This window comes from Vanessa atalanta, chromosome 6 (assembly GCF_905147765.1).
Source record: "Vanessa atalanta chromosome 6, ilVanAtal1.2, whole genome shotgun sequence".
Lineage (NCBI taxonomy): Eukaryota > Metazoa > Arthropoda > Insecta > Lepidoptera > Nymphalidae > Vanessa > Vanessa atalanta.
In genome coordinates this window covers 12,757,954-12,780,303 of record NC_061876.1, presented here as the reverse complement: position 1 = coordinate 12,780,303, position 22,350 = coordinate 12,757,954, and the positions used below count along the sequence as shown (strand labels likewise).

Genomic DNA, 22,350 nt, shown 5'->3' with positions numbered 1-22,350 from the left:
AAAGTGGTCAAAAAGTAAAGTTACGTCCCAGAAATCCTGCAACTTAGCAAAAGCCACCTCTTTTCCTGAAGAAAAGGTTTTGGAGCTTAATATACTCTGCTCTGGTGCGAATTGGTTGAATATGAGGTAGAATTTTATTTTATGGGTTCTTACAATGATTTCTTACAACGTTGATTTTATTCACACAAATTAAGTACATGAAAGATTAGTTATACTTATTCAACGTTTTCCGTTTCAGAGTCACTAATTCCGTCCGCATCGCTATCTCGGCTCATTTCTTCTTCATAGCATACTTTTAACAGTTTCTTTTAGCACAATGATAATCAAATTATTTTACAACAGGATCCCAGAAAGCGTTCAAAATGCTTCTGTTGCCAAATTAAAAAAAATGTTAAGGAACGCTTGTGTGCGAAAGGGTACAATACAATTAGTGAGTTTAAGATTGATATTGCCTCTTGGCTATTTCTATTCATATTTAATATATGTACTTAATTAGATTGACAAAAAAAAACCCGCTGAGTTTCTTTCGCCGGTGCTTCTCCAGGTCAGGGTGTTTCCTTTTCCGAACCGGTGGTAGTGTTTAATTTGACTATCATTATGTAAGTATAATGCTTCAATATTGAATAAAAGTTTTTGATTTTGAGTTTGATTTCCAAGGTCAGATTCGAGTTCATCATTTCTATATGTAGAATTTGAATCTGTTACATCTGCCCGAGCTGCAAATGTTTCAATTATTTTCGCATCGTATTCGTAATCATCTCTTCGGAAAAAAACCTCTTATGTTCGGAAACGTATTTTTTATCTATCAACATTCTATATTGCGACAAAGACGAAACAATGAATATCGATTATTGATTAAAATAATCAACAATGTTCGTAACAAACGTAAAACAAGATACAAAACTGTGGGAAATAAAAAAAATCTGCTTTGACGGACACTCAGCGTAGCTCACGTGATCGGAATTTCAACGGAATAAATTCTTGCTCACATCAAACCCCTACAATTTGAATCTGAAATTGAAAGAACAGTGAAACGATCCACGAACATGCGACAAAAATTTTTGTAGATACTAAAATATAATATTATAAAAATCGCTTCTCCTGATATGTGAGCTTAGATCTTTTACAAGTAAACTACGCAACGGGTTTTATTGCGGATTCAATAATAAATAGAGTGATTCAAAAGGTCTCAAATTAGAGAATTTCAACTTTTATGTACGGATAAAAACAATATTTTTTTTTAATATTTCTTCTTAAATCTAAAAGTTGTAGACCTTTATCGTGTCCTACAGAACACGTCAAACTAATTAAATTTCATAATGAAAGATCCCTAGAGATGAAGCATCAAAAAAGATAACGGACTCGATTTAAAAGAGCAAATATTTAAAAAGATCTAAAAAGAAATGTAATGCCGATGAATAAAAAAAGACTCATTGACAAATCACTCAGTACAATTCGATGGATTGGAATTGAAATTCGCCATTCACACGAAATCCGTACACTTTGTCGCTAACACTAAAATAGGATTTTTGGCGTACATTATACGCTGTACGTACCGTTTTTACGATCTCTTTCCACTCACACTGGATTATTGACGGGTGTGAAAATAAAGAACATCAACAACAAGAAGAGCCCATATACTTGCATTATACGAAAATATGTACACGAACAAACTCAAAATACGTAGGCAGATTTACTGATCATTAATCCTTAAAAAAAAACAATCGTTCTTTTAAACGTCCCAATATTTTTTTCTGATAAATAAATTGTAATAAAGACATGACAAGACCATATAGATATATATTTTAATATTTTTTTCTTCGTTGTTTTGATTCGAACGAAATGCTAATATATTAATTCCGTCAATTACAAATAGACAATTCTATCAACCTTGACATACATCATACTTAGAAACCTTTTACGGTAAATCAAAATATCACATCAGAAATGATTTGCAAGAACACACCTAAGTTACGGCATCTTCATATTCAATGTACAATTCGTGATCCAGCTCGTTCACCGTTAAAAGTGAAATGATTTCACTTAAATTTAAATATTGTACGCTTTACAGGTTATCGACAAAATATATTAACAAGTAACAATGCAAACGAAGTTAAATTAAAAAAATTGCTCGTGACAGGTCAGTCTGTAAAACTTTTTAAACTAAACTGCCACTCGCATAAAATCCGTACAATTTAAAGCTAACTCTAAAACTCAACTAAAACTGGTCCCTTGTGCATTCTGGAGCGTACGACAAACACGTACGGTACGCCAGATGCCGGAAGAAGGGTGACCAACTTTTCTAGTTTTGAGGATTACATAAACCGGCTTAATCTAGTTTTTGACGCACTAATTTGCTTGAAGCTTAGCTTGGGAAGATAATAAACATATTTACTATATAAAAAAGGAATACCACATATATTAAAAAAAAACCTAAAGCCTGTAAGCTTACTAACATTGGTTTCGTGATCATCTAAATTGTGTACTCACTAGTAATAATAATTATTTTATACCATTTTATCACTTACAAGATTTACAAGTATTACGTAATCAGTGTCGTCAATTATTTGAATGAAACTATTTTATATTAGTGACATAGACATACAGTAATAGAGTACGACAGTACAGTAAGACAGTACAGTACGACTGTACATAACGAAAGTACAATTTAACGTTTGCTAAGTTTATCCTTGAAATTTGTTTAATCCATGTTGGAATATTAAAAATGATGTGGTAATAAGCGAAGAGTTTTTTTCATATTATTATACATTACAATTTTAACGTTTGAACTCACCTATTATTAATTAAATGCTTTGATTACAAAAGATTGTTTTAAAATACCTTTTCTATAAAACATATAATTTTTTTTACTTTCGGGAAATATGCAGCATAGAATAATACACAAACATTTGATAAATATTCCATTGTTACATTAAAACATGAAGTTCATCATAATAAGAACAAGGAATTGATAGAGTATCATAGTATAGATGCAAATCCAAAAATAAAAACTATAGTGCAAGTTCATGGAATGATACCGAGCACGCCAGCCAGTAATAATAATAATTTCTGCAGTTATTCCATAATTCAGTTGAGATTTAGGTTCTAAGATATGACTTAATCTACATAATCCAGGATAAACATTACTTACAGTATTACGCTGAATGATGGTCACCCTAACAGCATCCGCGAGTTCTGATGAATAATATATTAAGTGTTCGTTTCCAAGTGTCAGACAGGCAATAAACTATATAAAACTCCGAAGTTACCACTTCGATTGTCATACGATCCTATAAATTGTGATGCCATAAAGTTTTGTTGGTGGTAGGTCTCTGAAGAGTGCAGTCAGTGTGGCACAAAGGTTATAAATTTAAAATTTTCTTAACATTGCATTAAAAAGTATCGAACGTAGATAGTGTTTTTTGTTTGTAGACATGCTACACTATTTTTTATTCCTATATTGATATTCCTTTGACATATAAATGTATAAGAAGCAATGAAAGGGTACATTCCACTTACAAATTATTCTACGGCCAATAAGTCGTACTTTGTACTTCTACGTTCCAGTGTCAAGGGTTCGTCGCTATGCCGCACATTTATGGTAATAGTGTAAGAACTTATACTTCTTACAGTCGCAGTGTCTGACCAAAATTAACCGCTTCCACCAATTAACCTCGCATCAATTCCGACTACGCAGTCAATAAATCTTCCTTGTTCAGGGGATTCGATTCTTACGACATAAATATTATATAAATTTAAAAGAATTTACTATAAAATAATAGTAATAATAATTTTCATATTTTTCCTTATAAGATTATATATAGGGGAAAATACTATTTGTTGGTGATGACGTAGAATTCGCATTCGTTGATTTTCAGACAGGTTACATTTTTTTTAAATTATATTTATGGTTGAATAAAACGAATAACTACTGAGCATTTTTACTGGTTTTTCTAAATTCAATCAAATACTCGACAAGGTCTCTTACGAAATAGTCATCAATTAAATAATAAGTATATATATAATACGAGACGACCTCAGTGGTCGAGTAGTGTGTACACCGGTTTTCATGGGTACGCCACTCTGAAGTCCCGGGTTCGATTCCCGGCCGAGTCGATGTAGAAAAAGTTCATTAGTTTTCTACGTTGTCTTGGGTCTGGGTGTTTGTGGTACCGTCGTTGCTTTTGATTTCCGTAACACAAGTGCTTTAGCTACTTACATTGGGATCAGAGTAATGTAGGTGATGTTGTCCAATATATTTAAAAAATATATGCATGTAAGATTTTAAATTAACAACTCGTGAACAAGACATTCGTAGATAATGTCGAAATATAGAGCTCCACCAAATAAAAATAAAAAACAAGGTAAATATCTCGTTTCAAATACGTATGTATATATATTATTCATAAATGTATATTTTATTATTTGTTATTTTCAAAAATACGAATAAACAGAATATCGTAAAGCAGCAGAATATTCGTCGCAACTTTAACATAAATCACTCTTAAGACTATTTAATTGTACGAGAAAAATATCCCCAGACAATTTTCTCATCAACCAATTAAGGGCGACTATCCCGAGACGATACCTAATGAGGAAGCCTTCTACTTGATTTATGAGAGATTTAGAAGGAGTTAAGTGTTAAGGGTCCATTTGTGTTTATTATGATCGACTTATTACCTTGAGCTTATATTCCAGCAATTCTTTAACACTTATTTTTATGCCAATTTATTTTATTTACCAACTAACTTAAATTATTTATTCTTATTATTATTTATAGTATGTCTAACTTGAAAGAAAAATTATGTCTTATTAACTTAATGAATTGTCTTAACTACCTATGGGTCCAGGTGTGGGAGGTTCACATTAAAAATATTTACGATAATAAATATAAATACAAAACCTCATTTCAGGGATACGAATATAGTTATTATTATCACGTTATCAACGTCCGATTCGATTATTTACATTGAATCGATTATTTTAACATGCAAGAAAGTCTAAGCGCGTAACGTTACTTTGTAGTTTAGTGCTAAGTTTACAAGACTCGTTACATTCAGAATCTCACTTATACTTCGGTACAATCAAAAGCACGACCATCTCACAAGAAATACATAGTAATCAACTCCAAAGAAGTGCATTATATAGAAATAAACTGCAACGAGAAATAAACAGGTGTGAAATGAAATATTTCGCCATAACATTCCATTTCTCGAGTTCCACTGTGCATTAATGTATTTTTATTTTTGCCTCGTTTGCGTGCTTTAAACGTTCTTAACTGCCGTGAAACACATTGTTCGTAGACATTTCTCACGAAAACTAACAGGAACGCAAGGGAGATATTATGCGAATAGTTTTAATGGTAACGCGACGCGTTATAACTGTTCTGAGATGGAACGATGTTTGTCACGATATCACCGTTTTTGTACTAAATAGAAGAATTTATGTTTATTTCACACGACTTGTTTGGTTTTGAATGTTTTCGTGTTCAGTTTTGCTTACAGTTGGTATACGTTAAACTTAAATCAAGGTTTTATTAAAGTTATATCTCGTTAATATGCTGGTAAGGGACGAAGATCTTGCCTTGAAAATCTTATCCAATCACGCTGTTCCTGTGCAAGATGGTGGGAACGTATGAGTCTTCCTCGTCTTCCTTCTCAAATTATGAAGATAATAACACTGTAGGCTTGCCTAGAAATGAAACCGCTGCCGTCGTTTACCCTCCACTTGTTCTATCTCCAGAGAGTAGATTCTTATACTAAAGCGCTTCGAATAATCACATTCATAATATTTCTTTCTACAAACTATCCAGGAACTGAACTGAACATTTAAAAACGCAACAAACGATTCCATACTTAAACGCAAATCTTCAAAGAAATCGAGTCAACGAAACGTGATTGAAACCGCAATAAAAAAAATGTTATCAAACAGGAGCATTTCGAGTGGACATTTCTTTGTAAACAAGATTAAGCAATTCCAGCATCTATTTGCCGAGCAATCAAGTCCATAATTGCGTGCAAGTTTCCGAACCAGCAGCGCGCACGTTTGCAGTCCGTTTCTCAAAGTCCTGTTGCCAGATAACCCTTTTAGCTCCTTCCGAGCGTAAATGAGTCTTCTTAGGTGAAACCGGAGTAGCGACTTAGAATTTGCTTAAAATTAAAACCGCAGCAACTAAAATGTCTACTATATTGAAGTATTTTTGTGTATTCATATAACGTTGTATGAAATATATTCAAAAGTTTACGAAATAAATCAGTGACAACAATCAAACCTTGGATATTTTTATCAGTATTTAAGAAATATAATACTAGTTTCGTGGCATTATGTTTTTATTTAATGTTGGTAAGACTGTCAAATGGATTGACCATTTGCCAGTCTTACCTGATAGTAAATGGTCACCACCACCTATAAACATTGACACCGTAAGAAATATATTAATTAATATAGGGAACTAAAATGTTATATTCCTTGTACCTTAATTTAATTACCTCATTGAAACTCGAAGGCACCAATATAATAAACTTATACTGTTGTTAATTGACGGTAGAATATAAGATTACTTCCTGTTACCTACTTAAAAGGGCTTGCACGAAGGCCTACCATCGTAAATATCATAACCTATTTGGAATACAAAATATAATTTAATTCATGATGTCAGTAATATTAAGAAAACTGTACGCAATGGAATACATTAGTCATATCTAAATATATCTTTACAAATTTCATTCAATATACCCTAATTTTATTCTGAAAGATTTAAATGCATAAACACGTTGAATGACTTAACCATATAAAGGAACTCAGGTATTTGCACTAAGTATGCTTAACCTAACGCAATACACGAACGCTTCATTTCATGCAATAGATCTAAGGCTGGAGCGGCAGCGGAAACAAAAAATCAAGACGCTCTAAACAACAATAAATTAATCTATAAAAGTTGAACATAATAAAAATAAGTGTCACTAGCTCAACGATATGCCGCTATCGATGGGGAGTCGCAGTTTCCATCAAATACTTTCACTTTTGTCGTCTTAACACAAGATTTACTGAACTCATATCGATAGTAGATAGTTTTTTAATCACTCTTTAAATTCGAAAGCTTAAACGATAAAAATATCTCGTATCATCTAGCTGAAACACACACAAATGTACACACACACACAAATGTAACGTGTGGGCACACGTTACAAAAATTACAGTATATGTCACGGATGACAATACGTAGTAATATTTATTTATATAATTAATATATAATGATAATTTTGTTAGTTGTGAGCATCAGTTACTTCTACGTTCAATTTGAATGATATTTTTTTAATAAATTCTATTACAGAAATAAATCAAAATTATTTGGCAAAATCAACGCAATGCTCTGTACAATCATTGTAACACTACTAAATCAAATTCCGAACAAGGTAACTTGTGTACAACATCGATAACTTAGACAATTTACTCATAAATTACACCACAAACTACGGGGCGTGGTTCTGACGTGACGTCATGACCGCTCTGACGTCATATGATTATGCCCCAAATATCGGATCCTCGTTGCATTCAGGTCGTATAAGTTACTGGTTTTCTCATGAAATAACGTAATCGAGTTAAAATATTCGTGAACTGAATTATGAAATTCAAAGTAGGTCAATTTGAATTCCACCATTACTTTGAAATTCATCGATGAAAGTAAACAGAACTTTTTTTTTTTTGGTAATTGATCGTTAAAAGTTTATATATAATTTCGTGTATTATACTTGTTCCAAGAAAATGTTTTCAAAACATATGTATTGTGAACTTTTATAACCCGACAGGCTTAATATTTTCAACTTGGACTTATTTTAAAAATGGATTCAAATATTTGTCTTCAATAAAAATATAATTGAATTTAATCAAGTCCATCTTAATAAATGAAAGAGATAATTTTGCCTCAAAATATATATTCTAGAATTTGAAAGACGTTGCTAATAAACAACTTGAACGAAATAATAAATCCGCTTGAAGTCTGTCGTGTAGCACTAATTTAATGTTAAATTAAAAGATTTAGTACTAAACATAAAAGGATTAGACTGAGACAAAGACAGGCAATGAGATAGAAAATGTAGAAGGAGCGAACGGAATACTAAATGGATGTTGAAGATCTAAAAGTTGCAACTGTTGAAAGTCTTCGAATTATAAAATTAGAAAAAGTTTTGTCTTAAAATGGTGGTTGACTCCAACCCAATTATTTTGAACTGCTTTTTGATGGATTTTATTGGTTAGGATAACAATATTAAAGTACAATAGTAAAAATGTACACAAAGTTTTTACATGTCCATAAAAACAGTCACTTTCATAAAAACATCTAAATCAAATTCAATAATCGGTTTATTAGTTACAAACGTATCAAATAAATCCTCACGACAATAATATTAGATATTAAAGGTAACCAAAATAAAACTTCAAAGTTTTGTTCGATCTAAGGCTGATATGAAACAACGGCTACTGCGATGCTTCCGCATGGCTTATTTGAAGATACAATACCGGAGGATTCCTTGACACGTGCCATTTTCACACATTTGTCTGTTCAAGCGTAAATGCCCAACGGCTCTCTCGCTAACGATAACGCTTCAATACATCACGGGACCTATATAATAGGCTGATAGGAACTGACATCAGAGTAATATTATTAAATATAATATTTATTAAGGATAACATAAACTGGACTATTTTAGTATCCTAGAATTTGGAATGTGTTTTAGGGCTTAGTAAGTGAATTTTAGGTGTAAACGTTTCATCGCGAACTGATCTTCAAAACCTTAATAGCAAAGCAGATGAAATTATTAGAAAATATGTAATATAACTGTCATTCACTACAATAGTGAAAATTATAAGAAGTAGACTCAAGACAGATGACCTAATTTTTTTATTAATAGCTTTATAATTCTTCCTTGCTGGACCTGCGGCTTTACTCGCGCGAAATTTATAAGGATGAATATCAAAGAAAATATAGTTACTCTAAGGCATGACATTTAGTGGATCAGCCATAATTCTAATATATTCATTGTCAGCCAAAATTTTGTAATGTGAAGTTTTGCCTTACACTAAAATATTATAACAAATTATCCCAAGAAACGATTGTGTTAGCAGATACCTATAAATATAAAGCTTACAGTTTATTTTAGAGTGAAAGTGCATTGAAGCGTGACCGTCGTGAGTTGTTAAGGAACTGGAAAATTCTTTATTTTCCTTTCGCTAGTTTGGTCGTCTGGAAAGGCTTAAGAAAATATTTACTGAGTGTTTCCGATCATCAGCATTCAAAAGCAATTTCGATCTTGCCCTCGTGTTATTTTTGTGAAAAACATAAAGCCAGATCCAGAAGATATTTACTGGTTGTAAGTAAAAATTTAATAAAATATATTAAAATGAGACTCCGTGAGATTGCATTTATTCGCAAAATGTTTGCAGTAATATTACTACCAGTATTAAATTTGTTAGAAATTTAATTCTAATGTGAGTAGTTACCACCTTTTCAAATGTGAATTTATTGTCACTCCGAAAAACTTATGTAGCAATATTTACAGATTTTTATTTCAACCAAAAATGAAAATTACGATATTAATATGAAGCATATAATTAAATTGCTTATAATTGACTACTGAAAGACAACTGTAGACATTGTACCTCTTCTTGTAATCGTAGCTTAAAATTATTACATTTATTATATTATTATGTTCCGCAACAAGAATTTCCAAATCATACAAACTATCGATATAGATATATCTACTTTATAACATAAAGATATATATTATTATAACACGCACTTTTACAAGCACGGTTGAATCATCATTTTTCGGAATTGTATCAAACATAAAGTTATCGAAGCACCGTTTCGGAATGAAGATTCTACCTAGAAGAACCGGTAAATACTCAGTAGTTGCTCATTTCCAACATTTGAAATGTATCGATATGAATTATACATATAATTTGGTTCTTAAATAATAATTTATCTAGAGTGGTATAGGATCTATAGAACTACTATTCTTAATGAATTATGATTCAGTATATTTTTTAAAGAAAACTCTTAAATTTTTTGAAATTATTTTTCCAAACATTTTTTAATATTTCATAACTTAGCTCCAATACGAATATGAAATTTTTTAAAAAGTGTTTTTGCCTCAGTGATTTTAATACGAAATAAACTTTCTACATTATCAATTTATTCGCCAGCTCTGCATACAAACTTCGCAGGGTCTCCTGAAACTTTTGCAAGTTTTTTCTTGATTCAGTCGTCTCTTTATAAACTTTTCTCTTCCTTTACTTCTCGAGCGAAAGGTAAAAAGGCAGCACGCTTGATTGGCCAGACCATTCCTTCAATAAATATTGAATTGGGTCTCGTTTAACTAATCCAATGCATTTGATAATGCATATTCAATTCTTGTTTTAAATAACATAAATTATCTCTTACAATTAAAGCGTGTTTGATGATTATAACTTTTTTTTTTGGCCCATTAGCTTAATATAATTCTACTAGTAACTGTTCAACTCCTTTTTTTCTGTTTTATTTATGATAAATATAATACTATCAGTATTACCTAATTGTTATAACATTTTCAATTCTTAGGAACCTAACCAACTTAACCTTTTTTTATTTATTATTGCTAGGTAATAACTATTATTTTTTATTTACTTTTCTTTTGACTATCATTTCTAAGATTTTTTAAACAATCTTTAAATTTCATCCCCAGTATAAGCATACTATACTTAAAGACTGTAGTCGTTATTATCATCGTTTCAGCCAGTTTTCACCCCTGTATCTCTGTAGTTAACGTAACTTTTTTTTTATGATGTACCTAGGTGGACGAGCAAATAGGCTACCTAATGTTAAATGGTCACCATCGCCAGTAGGCAATGGCGCTATAAGAAATATTAAGCATTCCTTACACCAATGTGCCACCACCATTCGGAACTAGGATATTATGTCCATTGTGCCTTTAATGCACTGGCTCACTCACCCTTCAAGCCGGAACACAACAATGCTGTTTAGCGATAGATTATCTGATGTGGGTAGTACCAACTCAGACTAGGGCTAGCACAAAACTCCACCAAACCAACACCAAAAAAAAATATGGTGATATGCTCCCCGTATTCCTGATTTACTTATTAACTTAATTCATTCCCTCATCCTTATCATTCTTTGATCAAATTTTCAATTCCACGAGAAGACACATATCATATTTGTTCCTACGGTGCAACGTATGAAATATTTTCGATGAGTGCTATCGAAAGTCGTATTCCGAGGGTTCAATACTTCTCGTGTCGTACCTGTGTCATAAATCCATCTAGTTTGGAGATGAACGATTTCAGATCTTATTGCTGAACTATTGTATTCTTCAGAAAGTTATTCAGTTCTATATATGAACACAATTTGAATGTCGACTGAAACTCTATATAGTTTAATTTATTTGGCAGACAATATTAGTCCTTATTCAAATAAGTATTTTAAGTAACGTATACTGTTTTACAAGCAAAGACGACGGCGTGGGCGTGGACGTGGGTGTGCCATAATTATAAGCAAATTACAGGCGAATAGATAACGTGATGTGTACTTTATTCAGAAAGCCTTTTATAAGCAATTTTGATTTTTTGTATTAGTATAAATATAAATTGACATATGAAGACTACCAAGGTCAGTCGCAAAATTTACTCTTTTCCACTAATTAAGCATATCAAATTTTCCAGATGTATGTAGGTTATTGAAGTGTTAAAACGTCTAAAAAAAAAAAATTACTTGCACAAAGGCCAACCACCAAGACAAAATTTGACAAAAACAAAAGACAAAAACTTTTTTACAAAATAATACTTTAAAAATTAAAAAAAAATAACAATGAGAGTACTATCCTTTATCTACGACTTATTGTGAGAAATGAATACTCGTTTGATGGAATAAATATTAACATCCTACTTCTAATCGTAAGCAGAAACAAAAACGGAACATAACAAATCTCTTTTGATTCTATATTGAGTACAGAATTTGATTTTGTCGTGCTAAGGTAATTTATTTATATGTGTACAATGATATCATAAATATCATATATTATAATTTTAAATTTACGTTTGAATTAGAACTGTGACAGCGATGTCATCTTATCCTATTATTTTCACCTTAAAGGGTTATATAATGAATATTCATTTAATAGACGCATTACCTAAGATTATTTCATGTAGACTCTTTGAACAATAATCCGCAAGAGGCATTCTTTGAAAATAATAAATTATGCAAAACCTGGCATTATACGTGAAATGTTGTTCATAATTCAAATATCCTTTAAGGGGCAAAATAACAAACACATAATATCATGTTATTATATATATCTCTGTAGACTTGAATTAAAACGAAGGTTTTTTAATGTTATATTTTCCATGTGAAGCATCTATTGGCGCGCTTTGGGGGTAATACCGACTTATATGCCCTGACCGTTAACGTCATGACGCTCTCATGTGCCGTCGTGCTCCCTTTCCGCCACCGATCTCTACTCCCTAGTGTGTGCGAACCGTGTTTCCTATACAAGTAGTATACTTCGCTTCTACTATACTTAACTCCATATCAATTTATTGGATTTCATTAATTCTTTCAATAAACTTACTTCGTGGCAGGGCTTTGTGCAAGCCCGTCTGGGTAGGTACCACCCACTCATCAGATATTCTATCGCCAAACAATAGTACTCAGTAGTGTTCCGATTTGAAGGGTGAGTGAGCCAGTGTAACTACTGGCACAAGGGACATAATGTCTTAGTTCCCAAGGTTAATTTTTCTTACAGCGCCATTGTCTATTGGCGGTGGTGACCACTTACCATCAGGTGGTTCATATGCTCGTCCGATACCATAAAAAAATAAACATTTATTTCGATATTTCATTTCCTCATGAGAAAGTTATTTAATGGAATGGTAACAGTTTAATGAATATTTGCCATTAAAATTAATCTTAAAGATTGTTTTGTCGGCAATAACGCTCATGGCCTAAGGGTCAGGATTGAGCTTGCTTTCGCATCAGTTGGCGGTTCTTGGGGCGTAACTTCACTTAATTCGTGATTACATTTCATTTTGTAAATGATCTACTCATGAACAATAAATACTATTTACTAGGTTTCAGGTTTGAAGGGTGAATGAGCCAGTGTAACTACAGGCACAAAAGAAAACGATACTAACGCTAGATTTTTGTTTCTGATGGTGAGCATGTAAAATAAACCAGCGAAGGTTTTTCTGTAATATTTCAATGATAACTTGTAAGCAAATAAGAAATTTAATTTGCTTTACACTGTATAAAATAATTTAAAAGTAATAAAATACCTAAAATATATTTATCATAAATATATTTGAGCGGGTAGAAGTTATATGAATTTTGATCATTTATTGTCAATTTTAAAATAATTTTTTGTAATGTAATTTTTGACTTTTTCAATTAAGTCTACACATCCAAGTCTGAGCATCGAAGCCTTGCTTAATAACTTGACTCTTTTATTCACTTACGTATATATTACATAGTAAGGTATATTACATACAATAGGTAATATGGATAATATCTAAAAACTTCATGTAATTCTACTAATTCTTATTTCCTTACTTATAAATCTACTAGATTCCTCTCGTGACTTTGGCTAGTTATGAGCAGTGTTAGGTTAGTTCTTGACAACTTGCATGCAACATTTCATAATTATCACTTAAGTATTTAAACTACAATCTCACTCATATATATGTATGTATACATTCTCGTCTTGTCGGTTGCTACGCCAGTAATAAATCGTCGATCCAAATCAAATCTAATTATTCTTAATTCAAGTTGGCTCATGATAAGAACACTTATGAAACGTCATGTAACATTTTTTTTAGCATTAGCAGCCCGTAAATGTCCCACTGCTGGGATAAAGGCCTCGTCTCCTTTGAGGAGAAGGTTTTGGAGCACATTCCACCACGCTGCTCCAATGCGGGTTGGCGGAATACACATGTGGCAGAATTCCGTTGAAATTAGACACATGCAGGTTTCCTCACGATGTTTTCCTTCACCGCCGAGCACGAGATGAATTATAAACACAAATTAAGCACATGAAATTTCAGTGGTGCCTGCCTGGGTTTGAACCCGAAATCATCGGTTAAGAGTCGAGTCGAGTCGAGATGGCCCAGTGGTTAACGCGTGCGCGTTCTAACCACTGGACCACATGAAATTTCAGTGGTGCCTGCCTGGGTTTGAACCCGAAATCATCGGTTAAGAGTCGAGTCGAGTCGAGATGGCCCAGTGGTTAACGCGTGCGCGTTCTAACCACTGGACCATCTCGACTCTTGTAACAACTTTGAGTTAAATGCAAAGCTGCCTCTAGTTCGGAAAGTAGATTCTACCGAAAACACCCGGCAAGGAGCTCAGTAGTTTTCGTCGAACATTTTAATTTAATGTGAAAAATGTACAAATAAATTTATATAACTACATATATCCTAACTAAAAATCAACAAATACTAATTCCACGCTCTTATATACCAATATTTTTTGTCATAGGATTTAAATTTGAATAGCATTGTTTCTGCTCGTGGTTGCACAATTACTTGTGGAGTTTCATTGTTCGTAAAAGATATATTTAAGTCCCTATAAGTCCCCGAATAACCCGAACGTGGCAATTTATAAAGACCACATACAATCCTGTTAAGGTCACGTGGGATCTATTCAGAATCGTTCAAAACGGGATTTTCTTTCATTATAAAGTAAATAACGCCGCCATGACGCCCTCGGCCAAAAGGAGCAGTGAAATATGCCAGATATATTAAGCTCGCTCGTAATTTATAAGCGGAAGCGAGAATATTTCATATTTTTTCCTTTTATTTTCAATACCGGTGAATAACGAAATGAATGGAATGATATTTTATCAATGAATTATTCTGGTGTTCGCTAATTGGTTCGAATTTTATGATAAATATTAATAATTCAAAATTTGAGAATATATATGTACATATTTTTGAATGTTTCGAACTCTATTGTTAATCTTTTCCATTTTATTATTCTACAGACGCAACTAAAATTAAACAAAACTAAAAATAAAAAAAATAAGAGTTTTGTTAAATATTTTGTCCGAACCGTAATAACTTGAAGATTTTAGGATATATATTTATATTTTTATAAAATGTCAATGGAATTTAAAAAATCAAAATGAAATTTTGTGTCAAGTTAAATTCATTTGCAATAGCTATCAATATATATAATTTAGACACAAGAAAAACATATAACACATTAAAAAAAAAAACAAATAAAAACTAGCACTAGAACATAGATATTTTTTAAATATATTCTATTCTAAATAACTAATGGAATTACACATCATTTTACACACACAAGCACATAGAAACACACACATATTAATAACACATTTCGTGCAAATTAAAAACTTCAAAATATGAAATGAAAAATTAAGCAAAGACGTCAAAATATATAAGCTCATGTTTTGTTCCACTTTCAACGAAAATTGCCGCAAGAAAAATTATTTATTGGCGAAATTTGTTTACTACAAAAATTTCCGTTCGCCGCCGCGCCGAGGGATGATAACCGAAGCTCGTTATGACCTGCATTTTAATTCTTATACCGAATATACTTCACGGGTACTATTTAAAATATTTATTTGAAAAGGATTTCTGGATCGCAATGAATTTACAAGTAATATCAATTGAATTCGAGAATTTATGGGAATATTGATTAAATACTGGTTTTAATGTGAAAAGGTAGGTATTTTTACTCTATATTTAACTATAAGTAAACATATTTGAAATGTCGATATATCAATATAAATATTTGTACTATTTAAACCCCGTGTTTGTTTTTTAATGATTCCTGTTTTTACTGGTAGTTTTCTCACTTGTTATTTTTAACTTTGCCGATTCATAAATTCAAATGATATGTAAAAATACATATTATAATAATATCATGAATAAGGCATGTTATTCAATACAAGATTATATAGATGATAAAAAATCGTAGAGGTAACTTGTTGATTTTCAGGCAGGATATATATAGGCACTATACTAGCTGAACCTGCGACTTTACCCGCACGAAATGTATAAAATACAAACTTCCAACCCCCGTTTTACCCCCCTATAAAGATCCTATCTGACAAATTTCAAGTTTCTAGGAGTTATAGTTGTGAGATTTCGTGATTCAGAAAGCAGTGAATGCTATTTTGCTTTTGTGTATATATGTATATATTATTGTATATAACTAACAACAATGTATTTCAATTGTTGGATAAGGGTAATTACTGAGTTTCATGCCGGTTCTTCTGTGTAGAATCTACGTTCCGAACCGGCGGTAGCTCTACTTTAAATATAGTTCTGTAGTAGACTGATTGGATTTCAATTTTCAATTTATCACCTCTGTAGTTAAGTTAAATGACGATATTTTATTTCATAAACAACATAGGGCTAAATTTAAAAAACAGCTATTCCTTACATCGCCAATGCGCCACCAACTAGGAGCTAAGCGTTCTGTCCTTTGTACCTGTACAAACTGTTGTGGTTGCACAAAGCCCTACCACCGAGTAAAATATCATGAAGCAAAGTTTGACTTATTCAAAAATATATATATCACGTAAATATAAAAAAATATATTCAAAATCTAAATAATAACCAAATACACTTTTAAAATCATATCATTCATAATTGTATTAAATGTACTAGAACCCGTGCAAGAAACTTATATATATACTAAATGTGTATCAATACGCCGATCCCCATTGTAGGATAGTAATTATTTCCTAGTAATACCAGAACTGTCTGTTAACAATCATCGGGAATATTTAAAAAAAAACCATAGACTCATTTATCATAAGGCAACGATTCTAATATTCTTTGAAAAAACATTACCATTTTTATACTTTAAACAGTGTTATTAAAACTTCGAAGCAAACTCTCAACAGACTACGTTTCTAGCCTTAAAATAGCGAACAAAAACAACTAATGAAAGTTCGTAGTTTATCTTTACCAGCGTTCATATTAATTTGAAACGTCCGTTATATCCCTCAAAACTTATTGATGGCTTTGCAGCCACGATAAATTAGACCGTGTCACGATGGGATAAAGTCGAAAATTAATCGCGTTGTATCGCTTCGGGCTGTTCATTTATTCGGTTGCACGTCAGATGGCGCTATTAATGAGCACTGCATCCTGACGTCATGAGCGTCATTATTGGCAGCCATTGTTGTGTCCTTAGAACAAAAAGAACGGAAATGAAACACGAATATTTGATTAATAACATCTTAATGTTATTCATGTTGTTCAATTATTTTAATTATAATGAACTAGTAGTTAAACTGCTATTTAAATACAAAAAACATTTTTTTTTTACTGGTAACATCCCGTATTTTACGAGTGAAATTTCGCTGACGGCGGGGTTTAGCTACCTTCACACGATGGGGCATAGGCTGGAGCGAGAATGTACCTCATCTGAGGAATTGCGGAATAATAATGATATTAATCGATAGGTTCTCGTTGCTACCGTTGAGATCCATTATTATTTTTTGTATTTCTTGCTCTCTTTTTTATTTTATTCGTTAAAAATTGCATTTTATTTATCGTATTATCATTGTATTTGCATTTCTATTTTACCCCCTGTTCTGTGACTTTGTACTTTACTACGTTTACGATAAATCTAGTCGGGCAACTTGTATGATATATTAGACAAAGCAGTTTGTTACACTAACTCTAAATTTAACAAATAGGTCATAAAAATGATACATACCTACTGGCAAGCTCGTAGAAAATTTAGTTTCGTTTCCATATGAGAATGGTGAAGGAATTGCTCTTTTGTTTTTCCAGATTCACAACAAAACTAATGATCCGTTTGACATTTCTTTATGATATAGGAAGGTGGACGACCAAATGAGCCACGTGATGGTCAGTGGTCACCACCACTCATAGACGATGGTGCTGTGAGAAATATTAAGCATTCCTTACATCGCCAATGCACCATCTTCTTGGGAATTAAGATGTCCTTCGTGCCTTTAAGACTGGCTGAGTCACCCTTCAAACCGGAACACGACAATACTGAGAACTGCTGTTTGGCGGTAATATATCTGATATGTGGGTGGTACCGACCCAGACGAATCGCATAATGCCTAAGCCCAAATTAATATTGTATAATGTACTGATATATAGTAATGTATATTTATATTATATATTTCATAAAATCGACGGTAGGATTTTGTACTGTCTCTCCTGGATAAAACCACCAGCTAACTAGTAAACAGCATGTTTTCTTTAGAACCTTCTAGAGAAAACTATAATATCTCAATTTACTACACTTCAATAATTTCCTTAATAGCTTAGTTGTGCCAAGTTTAAAATTGAGAAACGGATTATGTCACGGTATGACGTCATGAAGGAGATTGATTGATATGGTTGAAATAAATAAATATATATATATATATATATATATATATATATATATATTTATTTATATATATATATATATATTTATTTATATGTTTTTGACTGAAAAATCCACAACAGCGCGATTTTTATGACATGTTCTGCCTCGCACAACCACTCTGTGGAACCAGCTTTAGCCGGCGGTTTTTCCGAACCGATACGACTTGGGAACCTTCAAGAAAAGAGCGTACTCCTTCCTGAAAGGCCGGCAACGCACCTGCAAGCCCCCCGGTGTTGCAGATGTCCATGGGCGGTTATAGTCACTATTAAATATAACATACATAATTAACTGATATAGTTTTGATTTAATTCAAATTAGCAATTAATATATATGTGTGTTTGTGTTGAAATAAGATTTTTTGCGATATAAACTCCAAACCTTCCTGACAATAGTTTTTCAGCCGTGGAACATTTGTTGGCCAAAGTTAACAAGTAAAATTCGAAATAATAATATTTTTACACTCAACAATACAAACTTATCAATCCGTTGTAGCGTAAATGCCGACTATTGGTACATATATTTTTTATTCACCCATGCGACTACGCCTGAAATATTTTACGCCTGAATTTCGACGATGGAAAAACAGCTCTCGACTATCCCCTGAGAACTTGGAATGAAAATGCTTACACAGAATATATAACGTCATGTTAAAAAAAATATTTTAAATCCAGTCGATAATGACGTGCGATGTTTAAATAAATATATACATATTTTTCAAATTATTTCGCAAACGGACAATGCCTGACGTATTTTCGCGGAGCTCGTGTAGAGGTTTAAATATAAATTGAAGGTAATGTGAATAGTTAATGGCATGGACGGCTTAAATTAATTATATTTCGCCTCAAAACATTGGAACATTCACTACGTAAGAAATATGCAAATAGAATTAACAAAACAATCATTCTATGCTCGTCTGTTAATACTATGACGTAATGTGCGTCTTTGGAACAAATAATAATAGAATTGCAGAAGATAACATAATTATTACATAGGTTATTTTAATTGAATGTATTGATCGTTTGATTGAAGGTATACTTTAAAGTCGAACGTAAAGCTACCGCCGGTTTGGACTGAGTGCAGACTAAAATCAGCAAGGAACTCGGTATTTACTCATTAATATTGACAAAGGTGTTTTAATTAAATGATTATTCCTGTATGAAAATCGAGGAATGCTAGATCTTATACAACGTTCCTTGTATTTTCATTAGCATTCTTACATGCAGTGTGTAACCTAGATTTTTAATTTTATAAAAAAACACAATCTCATTCTAAATGTATGTCCAATATACTAACAGAGCTTCTCTTCTGCTATCTCTATATTTTTTTAAACTATATAAAAGAACACAATGATATATCAATTACAAATAAAATATTATGTAATAAACAACAAAAAATATATCTACTTAGTTCTTTCTCCTAAACCCTCTCCTTAAGTCCTTATTGTACCTCAGTCTTACATGCAATTTTTAAATTTAATTTATTAAAATTATCTTATTAAAATAGGGTAAGAGAGTTTTTTGTTATAGTCTACGTATTATCTAAAAAGCGTAAAAAAATCAAAATATTCTTTATTCAAATGGGCTCATAGAAACACTTTTGAATCGTCATGTTTTATTGAATATAAAGGTTCTACGAGTTCGGAAAGTATATTCTGAGAAGATCCGGGAAAAATACACAGTAGTTACTCTTAACCACCATTTTTATTACAGAGTATCTCAATAAATACCCGAAAAAAATTGTTTTGGGTATCGTTATAATCCCTACACTAAATCAATTAATTAATAATAATCATTTATTTAAGGTGAACCAGTTTTATGTTTTTTTCTGATCCGGCAAGAAACTCAGTAATTACTCTTTTCTACCAACATTTTAATAACATAGTATAACAATAAAGTACAATTACATCTTTTGATGAATACCAAGTTATATGTTTTCATAAAGTAAGTTCTTCTAAAGTAACTGAAGAATAAAATAAACTGATAAAACATAAAGACAAGAACGTAACTTTTGCTTTAAATTGTAACAAGTTTTGAGATCTGCCAATAAGGTCGGTGCTCGTGTATTCAATCCTGTTCCATTTAAAACGAGGTTTGTAATGAAGTATTAAATCTGAATTATTTGATTGTATTATCTTAAGATATTATTATACAATCATAATAAATGAACATAACTTGGTGGGGAGATATCCTCAACTTATCACATATTCTACATACATATGAATACTATTTATACTGATGTTGCCCAAGCAAGCACCACTGAATTTTCATGTGCTTAATTTGTGTTTACAATTCATCTCGTACTTGGTGGTAAAGGAAAACTCACAGAAGCGCGAGGAAACCTGCATGTGTCTAATTTCTAATTGGTAATGGAATTTCGCCACATTACCTACCCGTATTGGAGCAGCGCGGTGGAATGAGCTCCAAACCTTCTCTGAACAGTAAAGGAGGCCTAAGCTCAGCATTTAAAGGTCGTAACTGTACTTTACTTACTATACTGATGTTGAAATTTGAGTGATCCATTTAACTCACGAGCACAACATTTTAGATCCATTTGGTGCCGCATTTTAAATTTTTTTGTGTTCATGAGTTATAGTGACTACTAACCCTATATTCGTATAAAAAGTTATTTTAATTGTATGCGTGGACTAGAATTAAGACCTTCTTTAAGGAGCAATTAATATTTCTGCATCCTATATAAATTCGACATAATATAATAAATAATATATATTAGTACGTTATATATGCATATATAGTATAAGAATATATTTCAAATTGAATAAGGCTAATTCAATGAATTTTGTTGCAGGCAACTGCTAGCGCCGAATCTGAAGCAAACGCAATACCTGGCAAATGGTGCCGAGAGCGAAGTGAGAACGGTAAGTTATGATTTATAGACACTTTCGAATCCTTGAAAACATAAAACCTCTTTTGCATTTAATGGTGATTCGAATAACAATCAAATAAATGTTTTAAAAGCGATTTTATAGACCATATACGATCCAATATATAAGGAATTGTCTTTATTAAATCACTTTTTGGTCGAGATTCTAGTTCAGATAATATACGATCTTGGATGCATATATTACTTATTGGAGGATTTTTTAAAGATAGAGATCCAATGCAAAGCGAATGCTAGCTGATTGCTATGATATAGTAAGCAAATAATTTAAAAATCGATTATGTACATTGCGATGAAATACTTTCCACCTTTACTTTTTTCCAGTGCTTTTGATGATGTCAATTAAAAACGTAGCATTTTACTTTGTTTTGGTGAACATCGTGCTTTGTTGATACAAAGCGAAATTTTGGATTTCTCATTAGCGTTTGACTTCTACCATCAAGTCCACTAGTAAAAATTGCACAGACATCAGATTTATTTTCATAATCTCGGCCGTTTCGTTCTACGCTACTTAATCCGCAAATACGTTCTAATTATACCCTTTCACAAACAAGTCAAACAAGTTAAAGCGAATGCAGGAAATATGACATCGCTCAATTTTATTTAAATCATGTTCTTAAGTACACTAGAGAATCATTTTGAAACTTTTAATCGTTGGCAGAAAGCGGGAGAGAAGATTAAGTGGTACGAACGAAACGGTTCTCGTAAACTGCAGAGATGCGAGAAAACGTCACTACTAAAATGAAACCGGTTCGCAGTTTGTTTTGCTTTATACGGGAAGTTTGGATTCTGTAGCAATTTAGACAAATTGAGCTTCAATTCGGTTAAGTGATTTCTGAAACTACGTACGTTTTATTGTATTGAAAATTTCAACATTCACATGTATTGTCGGAGTTTAAATTTCATGTGTGATACCACAGTTTCTAGTTTCTGCGACGCTTTGTGCTTTATTAGTTGAGCTCTTTTCGATTTGGACTTAAAAATTCGGAACACAAGAATTATTGCAAAACACATCTATA

The 22,350-nt window shown here is 32.1% G+C and overlaps 1 protein-coding gene across 8 annotated transcripts in view; it reads left to right on the top strand.

Annotated features, from left to right (window-relative positions):
- Positions 1–22,350, top strand: part of LOC125064465 (disintegrin and metalloproteinase domain-containing protein 22) — a 494,578-nt gene that overhangs the window by 360,945 nt on the left and 111,283 nt on the right. For all 8 annotated transcript variants that reach the window (XM_047671514.1, XM_047671508.1, XM_047671510.1 and 5 more), the window contains exon 10: positions 21,239–21,308. In XM_047671514.1, coding sequence (XP_047527470.1) covers positions 21,239–21,308 — 70 coding nt within the window. The remainder of the gene's footprint in view (positions 1–21,238; positions 21,309–22,350) is intronic.